This window comes from Tasmannia lanceolata, unplaced genomic scaffold, assembly GCF_043159265.1.
Source record: "Tasmannia lanceolata isolate RefF3 unplaced genomic scaffold, GAP_Taslan_0.1 ptg000015l, whole genome shotgun sequence".
Taxonomy (NCBI): Eukaryota; Viridiplantae; Streptophyta; class Magnoliopsida; order Canellales; family Winteraceae; genus Tasmannia; species Tasmannia lanceolata.
Window position 1 is genome coordinate 24,251,946 of NW_027518692.1, and position 14,833 is coordinate 24,266,778.

Genomic DNA, 14,833 nt, shown 5'->3' on the forward strand with positions numbered 1-14,833 from the left:
GTAAATGGGTGTAAATTTTGTTTTACAGCCATTTTATATAGAAAGAAACGAAGCTTAGAAAAACAGAGCTCTAATGAAATCTCTTTTCTTGTTGCTTTACATGGAAACCCACCATCTTCACACTAAGGTCAAGTCTTGGAACCACACTGGATGACATTTGGCTAAAGCTTTCAATTTCAAGAAGAGAATAAAAGAAGAAAGAATATGTATGGAAGGAGTAATTGAATCTCTCAAAACTAGAAAGAATACCACACTTATGGAAGGAATTATTCAATCTCTCATGACTAACCCACTTAATATAATAAGACCTCTTTCCTGAGCCACACCCAAAACCCTTTTGCATTTTCTCAAAATGCCCAACATGAGGAGTTAATCCCACAAGAGAAGTGATTTTATATCACCAAAACCAACAGTACTCAGCCACAACTTTAATATGTTGCCCCAAGATTTGCAATGATTTATGCATCCTGTGCTAAAGTTGGACATTTTCTTCTGATAAGAGTCAAGCCGAGGCCCACTGTAACATTACCCAACTCTGTGCATTAGGGTGGAAATGTCACAGAACAATCATATACACAAGATAAAGCATTTCCTCATTCTCTAACAAAAGGATTTTAAACAATTCAAGAAGAGAAGTGACATCCAAATACCAAATAGTTTCTTGAAGAAAGAAATTCTCTTTTACACAGTTTACTAGCAGAACATCATTAGTGGTCTTTCTGTTGCTGTATACTCCAATTTAAAAAACGAAAGATATAGTAAATAGAAAGCAACTTGCACCAAAATAAATCCCATCAGAAGAGGTTTGCTAGGGAACTTGAAAGATTGAAAGAGATGAAGATATGTTTTTTGGGTTTCTAAGGTTGTCTTTCATCATCTGTAAGTGCCAAAATGCCTATCCATTCCATTTCTCCCAGGAAAGGCAGCCCTTTCTCCTACAGTTCATGAACAGCTTACTTACATAGAAATGGTTGTTATGCCCTCTCAATTTAAAAACACCACGCTACACGAATTCACAATCTGCCCATATAGACCAAACTGAACTTGGGTCTGCTTTCGGCAGATTATCGGCGACCTCGCCCCAAATCTACAAGTATGAGTGAGAAACATAGACTTGGTAGCACTCCAAAAGCTCTCAGATGAGAACTCAGTGTCTTTCAATCCCATTTTACTTCGCTTGGCTGTCACATTCGGCCCATATTGATCGCCCACAACACCGGGTATCTGCAATACATTTGAATATAATGCATTCAGATTTTGTTTCTGATAAATGCCCTCCACATTCTCCGCCGGTATCTCCTCTTTGATATCTGATTGAAGGGCCACTTGTCTACCCTTTACGGTACTCAAAATCCTACTGGCCTCGCTAGTTAATCCAACGGCACGCCATGCCTCTGCGACAAGTTGGATACTGCTCTTCCCGGGTTTTACTCCCTCCTCTTCCATCATTTGAAGCATTTCTTCTGCTTTCCAAGGCTGTTTTAGTTCTCCATATCCCCATAGCAGTGTGTTAAAAGTCTTCAAATTGGGAGATACACCAGATTCACACATTTTATTGTAAATCTTCATTGCATTTTCCATCTTAGTAGCACTGCACCAGCCACTGATAATAGTAGTGTAGATAACAACATTGGGACGTATGCCCAATTCGTCCATGGTCATCAGAAGGGACTCGGCTTTCTCGGGTTCTCTTGCCCGTACATACCCTTTAGCAAGAATACTGTATGCCTGAGTGTCAGGTTCTACACCGGCCTCCACCATATTTTCAAAGATCTCCCTACATCTCTCCATGAGTCCTGCCGCGCTCCATGCATTCATTATGGTGCTAAACGTTATCACATCCGGTTTGATCCCAGCTTCTTCCATCAATGTCAAGACCTGTTTGTAAGTGTTAACTAATGGTTAAATGAGGAATTTTGAATTAATCAAAGGGAGCCAACATATTATTGACACTTTCAAAAAAAATGTCGGAACCCGTTTGATTACAACATGTGATCATCAATTCATTGCAGGACATCACTCTTTAGGAAATGATCCAAACCAATGTTCTAAAATTTTGAGTCAGAACATAGGATACTATGAGGGTTGAACCAAATAGAATTACAAATTAATACTCAGTTGTAATATTTTAAAATATTTCAAGAGAATTTAATAAATTTCTGAAATATGTAAAATGTAAGATACTGTCAGTCAACCATAATCTAACATTTACATCAATGTTCTACTCTATTTATAATACTTTGAAATTACTACATCTGACGAACAATACAGAGATTCCAAAGATCCAAACTAATCACTCAATAGAAAGAAATCGTCATTACAGTGTTGGTACATTATTTGTGGTTCCATTTCATCCAACTAATAAAACAATCTTTACACAAATTTTTTTTTCAGTAAAATTGTATAGTAGGATTCAAATCATAGTACTATGGATAGTTTCTTTCTATAGAACTTCAATCAAATATTCATAAATTGTTGGATTTAGCAACAGTAACTCAAAACAACATACTTGAAATAAAGGCTGCTCTATTTATTCAAATTATCATTGGATGCCTCCACTCCATATCCTACATTTATGGCAGCCCTTTAGAAAGACTATGCAGCTTAGATGTTATTAGGAAGTCTGAATTTTCTCGCATTTTTTGAAATTTCATGCTTTCCTTCATAATGGAGATGCAAGAAACAGTAAACATCATGTGGATAAAGAATAACCTCTTCAAATTAAGAAAAAAATACACGAATAGCCTGAACTTATCAAATGCTAAAAAGCCTAGGCAACTATATGTTTTCAACATTGCCCTGAAAAATCCAGTACAGTTATATAATAATATTACGAGATCAGAGTATTAATTATATGAGTTCTGCTGGGTAGACAACCATCTATCCTTGTTAACAAGGAAAGTCAGCCTCTACCATACACATGGCACATTCAAATGATGATCGGATCGGATCATCTGGTAAGCCACCACCAGATCAGTTCATTTCCCTTGGTTCCAACTTGGTTGGATGAGTATCACCAAATCAATGGTCTAGATCATCATTCAACGTTCCACGTATAAGTAGGGCGTGGGGTGGAGGGAGGGACTACCTATAAAAAAACAATTAAGGGACAAGAAACACTGCCAGAAACAAAAAAGAAAACTAAATGAAGGCTTTGTCCACATTGGTGTATCAGAGAGTATAAAAAATGGCAGTTTTTTTAAAAATGGAGTGCCCCTCATGCATATTAAATAAATAAATAGCACATCCAAATGAAGCTGAGACTAAATTAGGTGAATAATAAGAAGTCCGTATTCTCACCTCATCGACCCCCTCTGTATCTGTAATGTCCAGAAATCCTTTTATCAGAGAGTTGAAAATGACCAAATTAGCCTTTACACCGAGATCCTTCATCCTGTAAATGAATCTCAAGGCCTCTTTCAAATTGTCCTCCTTACAATACCCACTTATTATAATCCCACAAGTACGTTCATTTGGCTGCAGTCTCATACTCTGCATCTCCAATATCAGTTCCTCAGCTCTATATGTTTCTCCATTCTGAGCATAAGCACTTGCTAATGTGTTGTATGAGACCACATCAGGTTTCATACCAGAAGCTACCATCTTATATATCACATTCCACGCCTTTCCGAGATTTTGTTGATTACACCATGCCCTAACAAGGATATTATATGTCCTATGATTGGGTCTTGCATTTTCCTCACGAGACATCAAATCAAGCAATTTGAGAGACTCTTCAGTCTGGCCCGCGATCCCATATCCTTTCATTAATGTGTTGTAAGTGCTGGTTGTGGGTTTACATCCACTTTCCTTCATTTTCCAGAAGGTTTCCATTGCCTTCTCTACATTTCCCGCTTCAGAGTATGCGTTAATGACAGCATTAAAAAATATGGAGTCGGGCTTTAACCCGGCAGCCTCTATCTGAGAAATCAGTGATGGAATATAATCAAAGCGCTTTTGGGCTGTCAGGGCAGCCAATAGAGTTGTATATGTTATTAGTGATGGCCTGTGTCCTTCGTCAACCAAGCTGTTAAATGTGGACTGGACTTCATGAGGCTTCCCCCTTTCAATCAAAATGTTCATAAGTTTTGTTCTCGAACGGACTATCTGGCAACTGTCTTTAATTGAGCAAATAAGGCAGTCAGGTTGAGTCTGGGAATTTGATGAACTTGAAATTGGATATAGCAGGTTCTCTTGTGTTTGCTGTTCCTGCGAAGTTGAAGAAGCATCAAATTTACTTGCTTGAAAACTTGTTAATAAATTTTTGTATATTGAGTTATAACCATGGTTTGAAATTTCAGCCAAAATCTGAAATTTCGGATTTCAGCCAAGACCGACACCGAAAGTACCTGAATCCAAAATTGCCGAAATTTCCAAGATTTCCATTGAAATTTAAAAAATTTCAACCGAAATTTTAAGATTTCCACCGAAATTACCAAAATTTCAGCCAAAATTTTGTAAAATAGCGAAATTATTTTTCAAAATTTTACATGGTTTCAGCCAAAATTTCGTCCGAAACTGAAAATTTTCGGTTTTGGCCACATCTGAAACCGACATTTAAAACCTTGGTTATAATCATCGTTCAAGGACTTGGATTTGACTCAAATTGTCCCCTGATTTTTGAGTTCCACTCAACTGCATCAAAGCAAAAGTCACCAATTTTTTGAGTAACCAGCCAATTCAGTCATTGTTCCTGTTAAATTCTTACAAAATAGGAATTAGGACTCGAGTAAGGCCAAACTAAATCAATTTGCCCAAGTTTTGCATCAGTTGGTAAATTCTTGAACATTGATTAATGTGACATACATGCATGATGACTGAGTCGATCATTATGCAAGAATAAATGATAATACCATCGTGAAAAGACATGTGTGCAGTAAATATAAAATTGAAAATGAATAGGAGCAGTTCCAATTGATCAAGAATGGGGCATGAGGTATCCTATATACAACCTATTTCAGGATACCATGCAATGTTCAAAAAACCCAGAACCTACTTGGAAATCTGTCTTTTGGTTCTGGGTCCCATTCACCAGAGTTATTGATCTAATGATTTTATGAAGAACCAAGGCTTGGAGTTGGTAATGAAAGCATAGACAAACCAAGTCAACTCAGCCATGTTCAATGCCGAGCAATAATTTTTTTAACATCAATATCATGATTTCAATTCAGGTTGTGTACAAGGTCAAATAAACACAGCACTTTCCCAAACAGACCTATGTAGCTCAACCAAATTTACATGAAATCGTTTTTTACAAGATTTCGGCGAAATTTCGGAACCCCAAAATTTCTTTAGGAATTTCATTTTTACCCTTTTTTACAAAATTTCCACCGAAAATTTAAAAATGTCCACAGAAGTATTATGATTTCCACCGAAATTGCTGAAATTTCCTCCAAAATTTTAGACATTTCAGTGGAAATTTTTTTTTAAAAATGAAATTATTATCATATTTTTACAGGATTTCGGCCAAAATTTCCACCGAAGGTGACCGAAACCGAAATTTAAGACCTTTCTTGCTCAACTAATGAGTAAGATGAATGATACCTTGCCAGGTGATGCTTCATTTGATTCTTTCTTGTTCATACTTGGCTGGCTTTGATCCTTGTTTATAATATCCAAAAAGGTCCTTTGTTTATCAAACTCTTCCATGTCTTCCTCTCTTATATAATTTCCCATTGGATGCTTTTCGTAAAACACTGTTTCAAGTGGTCCTCACAAAACCTCACGTCTGTGGCTACTTTGATGTCTTGATTGGGATAAATGCATTATCCACCCCTGAGGGAACCACTAGAAAGAAAATAGAAACCATCAGGATTGTTTATTAATGGATCATTCATTATCTGCCACATTAGTTTAAATTGAATGGCCAGCTGTTTCTTAAATCTGGCGCATAATTCTTAAATCTGGCGCATAAGAATAGGAGCTAAAGCTACTTTTAGAGAGCTTTAGAAGCTTCATTTTGAACAAATAATCCCTTTCAGGTTTGAAACTGATAAGTGGTTAGAGGAATCAAACTGGATCCAAATTCAGTGTTTGTTTTTTTTTTTTTTCTGAAAATTCAAACATAAGGGCAATGTGGATCCCATAGCAGAACTAAATCATTATGCACGCATAATTTCAAAGGAAAAATCAAGAATATTATTAAAGTAAGTGTGCACAAAACAAAAAAGAGAAGCATTCGTGGATAAATCAATGCCACAATTTGTTTCAGCAAAAGAAAGCAGAAACCAAAAAAACATCATGAAAAGAGAAGATTTAAGAAACAATTAAAACCCATAAGTTAGCAACCAAACAATAGGGAGATGGATAATGAAAAGTCCAAGAATTATTTTTAGGCTTCATTAAATCCGCATTTTTCTACACGACACAAAGAGAAGGAAATAACAAGGTGGGGATAAGTGCAACTCGGGTCGATTTTTACGCACAAATGATCGTAAAGGTCCCTCTTTTCTCACGGACATGTAGGTAATGCTCAAAAACTTTGAAATAGATTGAGATCTGCATGGGTAATCCATGCTACCTATATTTCTGTCTAGAATTTCAGCATTGAATCCCTTTTTTTGGCTTCTTTCCACTTTTTTCAAGGAACTGGGAATAGTTAAAAGACATCCTTTAAAGTAGAGGAGAGAAGACATGACGTAGGACACGTACTAGAAGACAACTAAATACATCGCTTTGATACCAAGTTGATGTAGGATGAGTGAAAGATCACTAATCATGTAGTTTTGATACCACATGATATACGATAACCGAATACAGGATAAAAGGATATCATGACAAGTATATCAGGTTTCAAATTAAGAGAGTTAATGAATGATAATGTGTACCTTTGTGACAGTCATCCAGGAATCAAATAGCATGGGTTTTAGGGAATATGAAAGGATAGTCGGATGGTTTTAGGGTTTGATCTAGGACTGGAGATGATGAGTTAAGAATGGACAGTTCATAAACAGAAAATTATTAGGTTATGCTTTCAGGTCTGAATTAGGTTTGATTATGGAAAAAGATAGATAAAGAGGTGTTTTAGTGTGATAAAAGGCTTAAACACGGGTAAACAATGTCTGAAAGTATAGCTGGATGTATAAAATTTTGTAGGGTTTTATGGCTGGGTGTAGATTGATCAAGTCTGTATGGTATAGCTGTATAGGACAGATTCTGGATATGAAATATAGTTTTAAGTTTCAAGGGAAATAGGACTATAATAAAAGATGTAAGTTCTGGGCTTTGATAGGTAACAGTTTATTGTTGATAGTAAGAGTTTTTTTGCCAGTCCGTAGGTAGGGAATGGGTCTAGGGTTGATCGGCTAGGGTATTTGGGTGCAGGGGTTCAAGGTTTAAGGTTGCTGGTGAAGGGAATGGTAGAGTAAATGGTTGTGGACTTAGGTCATCGATGGACTGGAATGGGAAACAACGGTTTAGGGTTTCTAAAATAGAGAAACTAAGGGCACGTTTGGCTACCATGAATTTTTTTTTTCATGAAAAAATAGTGTCTCCAAGTGATGAGAGAGAGGTAGAGCAGGTGAAGAGGCTAAAAATCAAGAAACTGGATCTCCAAGTGATGAAAAGTGAGCCCATCAAAACAAAAAGTGATGAAAAGTGGCTAAAATCAAGGAAACAAAAAACTCTACACAAAATAGGATCAACTTTTTTCCTGATTTTTAGCCACTTCTCACCCTCATCTCAATTGTGTCCTCTCAATCTCACTCCTCCCACCCGCCTACCCCTCTCTCACCACTTGGAGACACTAATTTATTATGAGGAAAAAAAAAATCCTGGCTGCCAGAAATAGCCTAATAGAGAAGATGGAGGAGACGAGGAAAGAATAAAAATGAGAACGGTAGGTGTAGATAACTGACTTGTGGTCACACCTTCATTCTCATAGGCATCACACCTTAGGATTTGAAGCATCACACTTCAACAAGAGCATCACACTCAAGTACATAAAGAAAACTTCAATTTCCATTTAAAATTTTTCATTTTTAGGGCCAAAAGGCCTTACATATTTATAGGCTATGCAAGCCAAAAGAAAATTGAAAAGGACTCCCGATTCTATAGAAAGCCATAGAAACATGCCACACAACATACATCAATTTAAAGACAACTCACCCTACAACTAGGAACCCTAACATTACATGGACACATTATTCTCTTACTACTTGCAAACTACTAAAACCCCTAACTCAAATCAAACTCCTAACAACACTAGGACTCTCTAACCACTGACCAAACAGGATTCCTCGATAAATAGTGGCCCATTTGAGATTTAAGAGACATATGTCATCTTATGTCACAAGTGTCTATTGGATCCCAATTGAAAGGATACTGGAGAGCTCTTCGATAATACCCTCTGGATTGATACAGACACCGTGACATGATATTGGCACCCTCTTTGATAATTGCTTTTTGACGTGATAAGGACATCCTGTCATGATATTGATACTTTCAAATGGCCAATTACTCCAAAAGCTTAAGCTGTTGGAGAAGGCGTTATTTAATCTTGAGTTATGAACCCAAGGCAATTGCTCTGATACCATGTCAAACGACGAATTGCTCCAAAAGCTTAAGCCGTTGGAGAAGGCGTTATTTAATCTTTTATACTTTAACAGATACCCTTCTGATAAAGTCCATTCTCCATTAAATATTAGAAAGTAACACACTTTAATGGTAACACACTTAATTCCACATAAAGCAAGATTATCAGTAATTGACTAGGTTCGGCAACCAACTCTGAATATACCTCGATCAACAAAGGGGTCATGTTCTGAACTTGTTCGTCGGCTTTGACATTGAAAACTTGCAGTCTAAACTTCCTTGGCCCCAATTTGAAGTTTTCACAGCTTTGATCTAGCAATGGCTCCTACGCAGGAAGGTTGAATAATTGTTGTCACTTTTTGAAACGTCTGTAATGCTCGTCTACAGCTTTCTTTATCCTCAAATAATGTAATCGATCCACGTGATGTCAGTAGTGGGTTTGAATTACAAACTCCTCGTTCCTCATCAGTAAATAAAAGGAGGGAGCAACATACTGCTGGAATTGATTTTGGATCACCAGTGTGCTTGTGGCTTAAATTCATGCAATCATCGGGCGGTCAATCCACGCATACAAGTCTGGATATGAATAACTGATGAAATTAACTCCATGTATGCGTGCTTGGCTAGGTACATTCACCAAGTTTTATGAATTCTCAAACAAGCAGATAGTTTCATAGTAAGAGCCTTGTCTTTCTTGGTTTTCTCCTCTTGGATCCTTCTATACTATAGCCTTTTGTATATCGAAAGGTTTCTTGACACAAATCTCGCGAACAAATCCCTCATGTCTATCCAGTGAATGAAAGGTAGGTTTCTCATTAGGCATCAGTTATGCTTTAGCAGTATCCACCAATCTCTGGCATGTCGAACCAAACTCATAGTGGCAATTAGGATCATTTGGTCATCGTCTATGTTGCTCCGAACAAAACACTCCTCCAATGCATCTACGGTCTACCTCAAATGCTTGTTCACGGTCGCTTCCATGAAATTTTGGTACTTTAGTCCGAAAATCTTCCTAATTGCAACTCAATAATGTCTCTTCTGTTGGCTACTCTTAAGAGCACATCTAGCACCTCCTGGTTGGGTTTCCTTGGCAGGTATGTCCTGCTGCGGGTTGCCACGTGGGAACCTGTCTCACATACTAAGTTGATATGGAGGTATACTGGTCTACCGGAAGACAAGTAGACAACTAAATATGTAGTTCAGATATCAAGTCGATGTAGGATCGGATTTCATCTGGAACGGACGAAACTGGACAAAATCCGGAACGAAACGGATTTGATACCCATTTCGTTCTGGATTTCCGTCCGGAACGAAATTTTGCATCCATTCCGGACGAAACGGAACGGAATTAATAACCTAGGACTGGACAGTTCACAGGTGTGGGCTGCTCGTAAACAGAAACTTCTCAGGTAATGGTTTTAGGTCTGAAATAGGTTCAGTTATAGAAAAAGATGGACAAACAGTTGTTTCGGGGTGGTAATAAGTCTTAACATAATGATGAGCAAAATCTGAGTATAGCTGGATGTGAGAAGAACAATGAACAGCTGAAAATAAATTTCTGTAAAAAAAAAAAATCTAGTCTGTAACAGATCTTTAGAAAACAAGTTCAAAGCTTGTAAAAAAATTCTTGAACAAATATGTGGAGGGTTTTATAGTTGAAGTCCCAAGGAAAGTAGGACCGTGATATAAGATGTAAAGTTCTGGGTTAAAGACTGATAGGTAACTGTTTCTGGGTAATAGTAAGAGTTTCATGGCAGTCCTCAGGTAGGGAATGGGTCTAGGGTTGAATTAATCAGTTAGGGTCTTTGGGTGCTGGATTTAAGGTTTAATGTTTTGAATGAAGGGAATGGCAGAGAAGATGGCTGTGGGCCTAGGTGGTCGATGGGCTGGTATAGGAAGTAATGGTTACAAGTTTAGGAAATAAAGAAAATAATAGAGAAGATGGGGAAGGGAAAAAGAAAGAAGAATAAAGAAAGGGGATAGGGATAGAGAGCTGACCTAGAGTCACACCAGGGTCTTCCTAAGCATCACACCTTAGGATTGGAAGCATTGCACTTCAGCAAGAGTATCACCAAAAAAGTGCTCTATGAACCAAACATGAAAGTGGTTTTCCATCTAACGGTTGTTCAAGTAACTCCACTCCTGACTTGGATTATATATCCAAAAAAGGTCCGCTCTTGGAAATTCCACACGCTGCCTAGCACAGGCGTGGTTATCTTAAGTGGATTCTCTCTTTTGTAGTAGCAAGATAAGAACACCTATCAAGCCCTTCTTTTATATTGCCAAACTTAGAACTTTAGAGCCCATTAGAGCTAGGAAGGAAGCCACTAGAATCTTCATAGGCAACATAGCTACTTGTCCTCAAGCTGAAACAATATAAATAAGCAAACAACTCATTCAGTCGCCAGCCAAAGGCCCCTTAGGGCCTTGCACAAGGAGGAGGAGAGCTTGGTCACTTGGTGGGTGGGTAGGACTACGTACTTTATCTTCCCGGAGGAGGTTTTAGGTTCATGGCCCTTTTATCGAAGATCCATATTCAGTTGATGCCAGGCACAGCTTATGTAAGAACCACTTTGCCGAGTTGTTTATCCAGCAGTGTAACCATCGTCCGCAGGGGGCATAGATGCCAAACCTGAACTTCATCTATCGTTGTAGAAGCTGTTTCCTTTAAAGATTATGGTTTTTGGATATCCAATCAATTAAATTAATCCCCCAAACCAGTAACCAAACCTGATTAGTTAAACCAAGTTCAAAGGCCCACGTTAGTAAGGCGCGCTAGCGCACGCGATGACCTATTAGTAAATTAGTAAACGTTTTTCAGCACCTTAAACGCCCTTTATTAGTATAGTACGTGATATGCGCCCCCCCCCCCCCCCCCCCCCCCCCCCCCCCCTATTAGTAAGTGTTTTGAAGCTTCTTTTTTTTTTTTTTTTTTGTGGGGGGGGGGGGGGGGGGGGGGGGGGGGGGGCTCAATCCTATTACAATGTTGGAAATAAAAACCCAAAGAAACATGTCACATGGAATAGATGGAATAGACCAATTCAAATGTAACTCACCCTTGTATTCTCTTACTACTATCAAATTAGTAATCCTTCTTGAAAAATGAAGCAGCCTTCTTTTCTTCTTCTTTTCCTTTTCTTTTTACTATTTGGCATGTGAGTGTTTTCCTTCTTCATTGTATGGTTACTAGGCAATGGTCATCTGGAAAAACCAACCGATAACCGCAACTTCTAATATTAGCAGTTTATTGGATGCTTTTCACATTGAAGCCAATACTTCTTTTGTATTGCATTCCCATGTTTTCTAGCTCTACCCTACACATCTGGTCTACCTTGATTGATATGGATCATTTCACATGGTGGATTCCACCTTCAGTTGCTCATAATCCAAAAATCAACCATTCTAACAATGTCTTCAATGACTTTTTTAGCCAGTGTGCGTCTACATGTGGTATTAATTCTTCTTTTTTTTACGGATATTGATCAGACATATAGGATCACCTCATCATAAAAAATTTGGGCAGTGAATCACCCAAGGTGAAGTTGATGAATAAGAAGCATATATACGCTTCATATTCATCAACTTCAATGCTTGGAAATTGGAAAATGGAATCTGAGTATAAAAATTAATCATGTGCCAATCAACAAAGGAAGAGAAACCAGAAACAAATATCTGAGAATCTATGATTAACGAGCACAAACATAAAAAATATCCAAGAAAATGAGACCAATTAAAACCCATGTGGGTATTTGTTGTCCCCTCATATTCATCAATTTAAATACTTTGAAAGCAGAAAAATAGAATTTCGGTAAGAAAACATGTTAAATTTCTAGCAACGAATAAGTGAAATCTAGTAATGTTACCAGCAATATCTACCTGAAGATCAAAAGTTGGAGGATCAAAACCATTAATTAGTTCAAGAATCATAAGAAAATCAATCAAGAGCCTATATTGTTTTATATTCATCAATAATAATGCTGAAGATTAGAATAAATTAGGATCTGGATAGGAAAAAAAAGTTAAACTTATTAATTCCAACCAAAGAAGAAACAGAGAATGCAAATTGTTAAAGTATAAAAGATAAATAACGTCTTTCTCCAACAGCTTAAGCTTTTGGAGAAGTTGGTAAGTTAACATGGTATCAGAGCGAAAGGTCTCAAGCTCAAACCTCCTGGATAGCAAAAACCCACATTCGATGGTCGGCCCAAAGTGGGACCACATGTGCCACGTGTTTGCCAAGTGGGCCACACGTGCGGGGGAGTGTTAAAGTATAAAAGATAAATAACGCCTTTCTCCAACAGCTTAAGCTTTTGGAGAAGTTGGTAAGTTAACACAAATATTGCCAGCATCATCAACCCAAGAATCAAAAGTTAAAGAAGTGCAAAATACAAAAAATACTAAAGTTACCAGCAATACCCATATGGGAATAAAAAATTTAAGGAGAAGAAAAACACAAGAATTCAAATAATAGAGAGAAACCAATGAAATCCCCATCTGGGTTATCTATATTTGCATCATATTTATAGACTTCAAAAAAAAATGAAAAAAAAAAAAACCCTAGAATCAGGGCTTAAACTTCTCAATAAACAAAGAGCATGAAGATGGAAATACAAATGTTACAAGCAAAACCAATCTGGGTCTACGTCTGTACAGCATCATTATCAAGAAAAGAAGAAGAAAATGGAGTTTGGAGATAATATACAGTTAAATTTCTTGTGAGAATGAAAGAGGCTGTACCTCTTCTGCTCAATAGGTGGGAGAGACAGAGAGAGAGAGAGAGGACTTGCATTCTTGAACTGTGGGCACATGTATTTTTCAGACACCCATTGAAACAATCTTATTATCCACAGATATAATCTGAAAAAATAAAAAGAAAAGAGGATGAGGCTGGGAAAAAGAAGCAAAGTAGCAAACAAGAAGAAAATAGAAATGTGTGGTATTGTTTTCCTGCTGGAAAATCTTCTGTTTTAGTTTTTTTCTATGATTTTGTGAATTGGCCAAAAAGCCCTCACTTGCCTTGCAGTTTTGTTGGGGATTTTTGTTGGATTGAAACAAAGTAGGGGGTACTATGGGTAACGCATTTAACCCAGAAAATTATGTTTTTTAGAAGACGAATTCTAAACTCAGGGGCGCCCTTGCAAAAAATGGGGTGTAAGGGCGCTCCCATTGGCCAAAGGTTACCACCAAGGTTTAAAATTTCGATTTCGGTACCGGTTTCGGACTAATTTGGTACTCGAAATTTAGGCCGATTTCGACCGAAATTCTGTAAATGGCAAAATTTCTAATTTCGCCAAATTTCGATTTCGGTCGAAATTTAAAACCATGGTTACCACCATCCACCATTTTTGCAAGGGTGCCCTTCTGTCTAGCATACCACTTTTTAAGAAAATCATCAAACCCTCCAAAATTTCAAGCTTTCAAATGAAATCCCTAAAAAACCTTCTCTATTTGGCAAGCAAGGTGTAAACGGCAACACACTCCTCTTTGGTTAAACATTCCTCTTTTATCTTAAAACATCTCTTATGTTGACAAACACATGTGTCCTTCCGTTTTGAGAAATTAATCGGACCTTCCAATCAAAACGTCTCTTATTGATGGTTTTGTGCATTTCTCTACGCGTGACCATAGTTAGCAAAACGTGATTCGGCAAAAAAAGGGACCGCAAAAATTTGAGTTTAATACGTCATTGGTTAAAAAATTGTAGTAAAAAAAAACGGAAACACAAGAAAATGAGTTTAGAATTTTGTCATTTACAAAATATGGTGAGAGTAAAATTGAAAAGTTGGCCAAAAAAACGTGTTTAAAATGTTTAAAACGCGTTATCAAAACGTTTGCCTAAAAAAACGGAGTTTTATTCGTTATAAAAGTTTTAAACAGCACACCAATAAAACGTGTTTATTTGCTAACTATGTGCGTGACACGGCTCTAAATGGCTGTTTTAAGCAGGGGTGCAACGTAATATAAAAGTTGAAGGACATGAAAACATATTCCGGTTTCATTACTTTCCATTTTCTCTTGATTTGAGAGAAAATTCAAATAGTGGAAAAGAGCTTGCATTTGGAAAATTGACATCAGAGAAGAGAAGAGTTGTCGTGTGAATAGTAAATGCAAACCAAACAATCTAAGAAAACATGTCCTCTTACTTTGATTGTCCTCTTTCAGTTACTACAACACAGACACTTATTTTGAGAGGAAAGTCAGACAACGCTAAACTAGCTTGCATTTGAGAAATTTACCTCCAACAAGGATACTGGCCATGTCTGTCAACGATATATTTTTTCTATGAGTATTAGCTTATCCA

At 37.3% G+C, this 14,833-nt stretch overlaps 1 protein-coding gene across 2 annotated transcripts; it reads right to left on the reverse strand.

Annotated features, from left to right (window-relative positions):
• Positions 1 to 636: 636 nt before the first annotated feature.
• On the reverse strand, positions 637 to 13,447 carry LOC143845587 (Tetratricopeptide repeat (TPR)-like superfamily protein). 2 transcript variants are annotated; one of them, XM_077353966.1, is made up of 4 exons: positions 13,270 to 13,447; positions 5,545 to 5,775; positions 3,301 to 4,209; positions 637 to 1,878 (listed from the first exon to the last, which is right to left on the reverse strand). In XM_077353966.1, exons 2-4 carry the CDS (start codon positions 5,674 to 5,676, stop codon positions 985 to 987), a joined length of 1,935 nt encoding a protein of 644 aa, XP_077210081.1. In that variant the 5' UTR covers positions 5,677 to 5,775; positions 13,270 to 13,447; the 3' UTR covers positions 637 to 984. The 2 variants fall into 2 exon arrangements, with proteins under 2 accessions (XP_077210081.1, XP_077210080.1); XM_077353965.1 differs by having other exon boundaries at positions 5,545 to 5,787.
• Positions 13,448 to 14,833: the final 1,386 nt, after the last annotated feature.